The 7,301-nt window shown below is 46.7% G+C and overlaps 1 protein-coding gene across 1 annotated transcript; it reads right to left on the bottom strand.

Annotated features, from left to right (window-relative positions):
- Positions 1 to 559: 559 nt before the first annotated feature.
- On the bottom strand, positions 560 to 3,386 carry PHLDA1 (pleckstrin homology like domain family A member 1). Its single transcript, XM_077338856.1, has one exon. The coding sequence runs from the start codon at positions 3,109 to 3,111 to the stop codon at positions 2,635 to 2,637; it is 477 nt and encodes a 158-aa protein (XP_077194971.1). The 5' UTR covers positions 3,112 to 3,386; the 3' UTR covers positions 560 to 2,634.
- Between the last annotated feature and the right edge of the window lie 3,915 nt (positions 3,387 to 7,301).

Genomic DNA, 7,301 nt, shown 5'->3' on the forward strand with positions numbered 1-7,301 from the left:
CGGAACGCACCTGGGCCTGAACTTGTTGGCATTTGTGGTGTACACACTGAGATGTTTTATGTGGACCTAATAGACAAGATATTCTTTTATGGGATTTAAACATTTTTGAGCTCTAATAATACATTGTTTCTATTTTTCTATTTGGCTTTATCCCTAACCTTTGTGATTCTCATTTGTTAAATATTACCAAAACTTTCTATAACAAACAAGGGGCTTTTCAGATGTTTGATGACGAGTGGAATCCCAGTAGCTTCTAAGAGCACTTTGCAAAGAGAGACCTGGGGGACGGCAAACCATCTTGAGAGAATGAAAATTTGGATTATCATTCTGACCCAACTTTAGCAAAGAAAAAGTATATTACGTATCAGTCTTCAGGTCTTCCTATTTTGATCCAGGCATTTCCTATTTGCTTCTCCCTTTTATACTGCTCCCTTTTGTAGGCTCTGCCTATGGCTTCTCAGGGAATGGCAACTCTCTCTGAAGCCCAAGGAATGAAGGTAGCGGCGATGCTTCTGCTCTTTGGCTGGATTGGGATTTTCTGCTGCTTGCTGCCGGACATTAATTAGCTTTCCTTAATTTTTTTTTGTAATTGCTCTTCCTTACTCAGGTGTCATGGTCTTTGTAAAGTTCAAAATTGTGTCCCATGTTTAAATGGCTCAGGGGACCCACAAAAAAAAAACACTAAAAAATAAGTGGGTCCACTAAGAAAAAAGATCCATTTTATTCAATGGGATTTATAACCAAGAAAGTATTCTTAGGATTGCAGCCTTTGAGAAACTTTCAAAGGCTCCCAAATTTCGATAACAGTTCTCACTACTTGTTGTATGACTTAAAATGTATTTTTAATTCAAATTTATCCTCCTTGGTAGCCTATTAAGTTGAATTTCTTTAGTATGTGCATGAAACAGGAAACCAAGTAAAATGGCATACCCAAGTTATTAAATACAAAATATAATACTCTCCAGATGTACACATAATACAAATTAAAATAACTCAGCAATCAAGTTCCAAGTTATTGCTCTCCTTGGAAAAGAGACTCTTCTTCTGCATTACAATTGTGATAAAGATGTTTGATGCATAGGGATACATACAATGATTTCATGAGTCTTTCACTTGTAGAAATTAAAACCAGAGTAGTGAAAAATGAACCTGGAAGTTCCCTTTTGGGTAACTGTTTTTTTTTCTATTTCACTTGTATTCTGTCCTCAATTTTCTCCTGCTTTTAAGTTTAGCAATATATACAGCCAATGCAGTGATGCTCCATGTCTGATTAAGTTCTAGATGGCAAACATTCAAAAATATTCTGCAAACAACTGTTAAAAAAACTAATAAATAAACATGAATAAAACAAAACACATTTGAATAAAAATGACAGTGCAGTGTGTGTCCTTTGGGGCCCAGCAAATCAAATAATCTTCATGAGTAGCAGTAATAACCTAAAGGAGTTGAAATGCTCTCCCAGGTCAGTGATGAACTGTGCTAAAAATGGGAAGACTCCGGCAGTTGAACTGATGCTTTCCCATGTCACTGTGCTCTTTTCATTGGCCAAGTCTGTGCTCAACCTTGTCCACCTTGTTTGCAGAAGCCTTTTGAATTCAACCTTCAAGAACACAACACAGTGACCTGAGTGACCTAACAGCCTTCCACTTCAACAAGAGACACCCTTCCTGCTCAACAGTGCCAGGGCAAAGCACATGGACTCTTGCACCGTATCCTCTTTGCAAGGGGCAGCAGCCTTAAAAATTGTGTCTGGCAGCAGACATCACAGCAAGGCTTAACTCCTTTTGTTTAACTGTACCCCATTTTCTGAACAGGCAGACAGTCCCAGCCGTCCTTAGGCACAGCTTTGTAAGGACAACCTGATGATCTCGGATGCAACCGGCACCCATTTCAGAGATTACAGTCAGTCTTTTCCTGGTCCTGGTCATAATGGGAGTGCTACCAAGCCATTTGCATGGGCGCCGGATGTACCCATTCAGGTTCCCTTCCGGACAATTCACCCAGTTGGGACTTATTCAGGATCACCGTGTGAGCCAACATCTAGTCTGTGCTGCTGATTTATAAACTCCAAGATTCTTGAGAGGAAGGGGATCAATGGAAGACTGGAAGCGGCAAGCATTGAAAAGCAGACATGTGCAGAATAGTGGGTTAATGCTCAGGGTGCTCTTGAGACTTGGCTTGTCAGCAAGGGAGGCCACCTGCCAACCAACCTACACGGAGCCCCTCGCCCAGAAGCAGAGCAGGTCCTGTGCAGACAGCAAATAGTTCAGGGTTGTTTGCACAGGGAAGAAGGGAAACTGCCGGGTACAGCACAAAGGGCTAGAGAGGCATCTTTAAAAGAGAGGCTTCACAGGTTACCCGCAGAAACAATTCTGGGTAGAAAAAGCCATGAAGCCCCCAAGATCAGGTGTATCCACCACACAGGGATCTGTGTACGCTCTCTGTGCACCGGAACACACGTGCGACTATCCCCACGAAGCATCTTGCTGGAGTTGAAAGCCCGGCTTTGCCAGGGTGGGCCCGGCCCCTCCGCCTCCCCCCAAAGAGGCCGGCGGGCAACGGGGCGGCCAAAGCATCTGGGCCGGACGGCGGGGCGAGGGCGAGCGGGCTCGGTCCCTGGCGGCCGGGGCCCGGCTAGGCGGAGTTGGAGGCGCTGCGGAGGCGGGGCCCGTGCTGCTGGACCAGGTGCTGCTGCTTCTGCCGGGTGGACTTGACGGCCAGGATGGCCTGGCGGTTCTTGTACTGCACCAGCTGCAGCGTGATCTCGGCGTTCCAGCCCTGCTCCTGCGGGCACCGAAAGTCGATCTCCTTGCCCTCGGCCATCACCACCGTGAAGTAGACGTACTTGCCCTTCCGCTCCACGCAGTCCACCGTCTTCATGGTGGAGAAGGGCAGCTCCTTGATCTTGGCCGCCGCCGAATCCACGCCCGGGGGAGCCGTCGCCGTCGCGGCCAGCACCACCGGCGGCTCCTGCTGGGGCTGCTTGGGCGGGATGAGCAGCAGCCCCTCCTCGGTGAGGATGCAGCGCTTCTTCTTCCACAGCTGCAGCAAGCCGTCGCTGCGCTTCTCCAGCACACCTTCCTTCACCGGCGTGCAGCCGCCCTCCAGCATCCTCCCGCCGGCGGCAAAGTTCCCGCAAGACACGACGGCGGCCAGCCAAGGCAGAGCGCGCGCGCGGGGCACCGCGGGGCTTCACCCGGCGAGCGGAGTCCAAGGGCGCCTCGCCGCCGCCGCCGCCGCCTCCTCCGCCTCGGCTCCCCCGAGCGCCACTGAGAGGCGCCGCTTCCCTCGCGCCGCTTTTGAACGCGGCTTTCCCAGCCCAGAGTGACACCCGGGCGAAGGCGGGCCCTTCTGGCGACAAAGAGGCCGGCCCAGGGAAGCCCCGCGCGCGCCTCGGAGCCGGCCCCGCCTCCGCCGGCCTCGGGCGCGCCGCTCCTCAAGCGAGCGCCGCCACAAAGAACGAGGCGCTTCTCGGCGAGAGGTCAGCGGGGCTCGCCCCCTTGGGGGCCGCCCCCGGAGAGCAATGAGCTTCTGCCCCGCCGCTTCCGTAGCAATGGGAAAGGGGGCCTGGCCCGCAAAACGAAAAACGCCGCTAAGACTGGCGGCCACTCTACGCCATGGGAATCTTGGCCACAGCCTAGGGGTCACGCCTCAGAAACAAGCCCATTTGCAATGCCTTGCTTTACGTTGTGGGCTTCCTGAAGAGCTCCAAGTGACAGCGAGAAGATTTCCGCCCCTAAAACCGAGGGTGGTCTTGGAAGTTTTGGAGGCTGCTGAGAGCCACTGTGACCCCCCCCACACACACACAGATTACATTTGCACCCCCCCCCCCATCTAAACCAATGTACATAAATTTTGGCTGGTAGCCCTGATGGTCTGAAGGAGCTGGTCTGGACTCAAACTTTGGTTAACTAATCGCTTGTATTTTCTTGAAGGCTCAGGGCGGTTTACACAAAACGTCATGGGTATACATCAGAATCATAGTAACAGTAATCATAACAGCAGTTCCCAAATGAAACAGAATATTAAATCAGAGTCACATTGTAATATCTTTTAATATGAACCTCTAGGGAGGTCAGTTTCGTTCAGGTCATGGAAGGGGACCAGCAGATGATGTTGGGTCAGTCAGCCTTGCTGTTGGCTGCTTGTCCATGTTTACTTACTTGATTTATAACCCAACTTTCTCTCCAACGGGCTTCCATCATTCTCCTCTTTATCCTCACAACCATGCTTTAAGGTAGGTTATGGGGCTGAGGGTGTGCAACTGGCTCAAGGTCACCCAGCAAGCTTCTGGCCACTAACCCCACAGTGCTAAAAATGAAGGGAACACCCTGACACAAGTTGTCTTCCAAGACAGACAAGGCTAAGAAGGACAAAATTTGTGGAGAGAAAAGAATGAGGAAAGTGTAAAAATGGTGGGAAATGAACGAAAAGAGAGCCAGTTTGGTGTAGTGGTTAGGAGTGCAGACTTCTAATCTGGTGAGCCAGGTTCGATTCTGCACTCCCCCACATGCAGCCAGCTGGATGCTGCCACCTTGGGCTTACCATGGCGCTGATAAAGCTGTTCTGACCGAGCAGTAATATCAGTGCTCTCTCAGCCTCACCTATCTCACAGGGTGTCTCTTGTGGAGAGAAAAAGGGAAGGTGACTGTAAGCTGCTTTGAGACTCCTTTGGGTAGAGAAAAGCAGCATATAAGAACCAACTCTTCTTCTTCAAAAGGGAAAGGTGGTTTTATCTTGCTGAAAAACCCTAACTGCTGCTTAGCAAGATCTGGCTGAGTTGGGTGCAAGGAAAGGAGTGGGAGGCTAGACTGTCACAGTGACCAATCATGCAGCAGCCATTGGTTGGGTTGCTTCTCTTGCTCCATTGCTTGTTTAGTTGGTGGGTTTACCATGATCTGTTAAGCAACTGTTAAGCAGATAAGAGTGCCCTATACTGTGCTCGGTGCCCTGTGCTCCTAGTGACTGCAAGCAGAACTACATTTAAAAAATCTAAAGATGTTCTATAGAATTCAGATTGAGGCTGACTTCAAGGGCCTTCAAACTGGCTTGGCCCCCCCAAAATTATGTTCCTCCAGCCCCCCCCCCATGTCAGTAGACCTGTAAGCCTTCTCCTAATAAACACGCTGGAAATAAAAGACTAGCACATAGGAAGGTCATTCTATCATATGTAAAGCATCTCACCAGGATCCATGACAAAGCTCATTGTTCAAAGGATCTGAAATATGTTCTCCCACTTTTGACTGGAATGCTGAGTTAAGAAACAGTTTCTGCTTCCTCTCCACCAACAGCTGGTGTGGATTTTAGAGCTCTAAACAGACCTTATTCTTACTTCATCACTCCCATTTATAGCACATCAATTAGCACTTAATGTTAGCAATTATTTAAAAGGCATTTTAAACAAATACATCCCTGTGTTCAAGAACTAATGCCTCTGGGAGATGTCACAATGCTTCTAATATTCAAAGAACATAAAGCCAGTATATACAGAAACATGAAAAGCCCAGTCACTACTGAGACTGGCATAGAGGATACACCCCTGTGTGTTACCACATACCTCCAGTTTGTGAAGTGATTCAGTGATTAGGACTTTTTGTAGTATGTGGGAAAGTAGTCCTACAAACATATCGGTGCTTTTTTAAAACATAAGCATCAGAAGCCAAACAGGTTACTTGCCCAGAACCACGTGGGGGTGATGTGGGTTACCATTTCAGCACTTAGCTGACCATTTTTATCTTCCTCTTGCTCCAAAAAGTGTTAGAGAAGTTAATCGGGAAACAGCAAGAATAGAGAAGCAAATCATGCACTTTGATATAATTCACTGTAGGAAAAGTAAGATGTACATGCTATAAATAAGGAAGCTGTATTAATGGGAGTTTAAAACTCAGTTCTCACACTTGCATCACACCCAATATCTAATACAGGCTTTTTCAACCATGGTTTCATGAAAACCTGGGGTTTGATGGCCTTGAAAGGATTTACTGAATGGGAGTTAATTTTGTATGTATTCTTTTGTTAAACATTTATCAGGTGATATGATCATAAATGATCATGTCAACACACCTGCCCCCTCCCAAAATGGCCAATTATGGGCCTGGAGGGGATGGGAAGGGGAGGGCCCCTGGGTGGTAATATACACAGCTATGCTTCCCAATGATATTCTGCATGATTGCACCATCATCCCAACGCCTACTTCTGACAAATTTGGGAGGGCCTTGAACAATCAATATGAGAAGGGTGGCAAACACTTTTGCTTGGGAATTGGTCCAGTTACAGTGGATCTAGTTGTTTCAAGTTGCATAGAGATGTATGTTTCCTTCTTGTAGTACCTTAACTGAATAGAAAGTTGGAATATGTTTTTTTTAATTGTTGTATCTGAGTAAGATGTTCTTGCACCCCCCAAAAGTTGACTTTTGAAGCACCAATAGAAGCCAAATCCTGAACAAATCTTAGTACACAGCTAGGTGAAGCTTTGTTGTATTGATTGTTGCAGAGCAATGTTGCATTCACAATAGTCTCTTATGCCACTTAAATGTGTGTACCCAAGATGCAGCACACAGTGAGTAAGCCCTTTATGGCCCCTTTATATGTGAAATACTGGAAAGATACTTAGACCTATTGAAAGACAAGAAAAATACTCAAACCTATTTGTTATACAGTTAACACATTTATTTATATGTAAACATCTAAACTCCCAGCAGTAGAACTGCATTTATAGTTACTTCTGACAAAATTAGGTGTCGTTTTGCAACACCTTAATAGTGCTGAATACTAGTTTTAGGAAACCAGGCTGCACTTTTACAGTCACATCTGTGGACAAGCCAGGCAGTTAATTTGATGCTGGAAACTGTGGTACACAGATGCCCTCTAGTGTCCAGCCTAAGCTCTGCCTCCATTTGTGCTTTGCATAATAATGCTCTTTCACACAGCTTGGCCTTTCGGCCTCACAAGCACTCCCCCCCATTTTGAGTATATGTACATTTAGATAAATAGTCATACATCTGATAAAATGTGGTGTAGCCCACAAACTTCTGTCACAAGCAAATTTGTTAAGAGTTAAACTCTTAACAGTGTCAAAGAATGTTCAACTTAACAGCATAATATCTACATGGGAAAGGGACAGAATTTCAGAGCACCTTTTAGTAAGAAGACATCTGTATACATGCATATGTAGTTATGAACCGAGAATACATTCACACAATGGAGTAACCATGCACTTCCTGCATCCTCTACCTTGTCAGGCATCTCCCTGCCCCCCCCCATGTAGTTAATATGAAAAAATGCACTTAATATTCCACAAG

This window comes from Paroedura picta, chromosome 5 (assembly GCF_049243985.1).
Source record: "Paroedura picta isolate Pp20150507F chromosome 5, Ppicta_v3.0, whole genome shotgun sequence".
Classification (NCBI taxonomy): Eukaryota; Metazoa; Chordata; class Lepidosauria; order Squamata; family Gekkonidae; genus Paroedura; species Paroedura picta.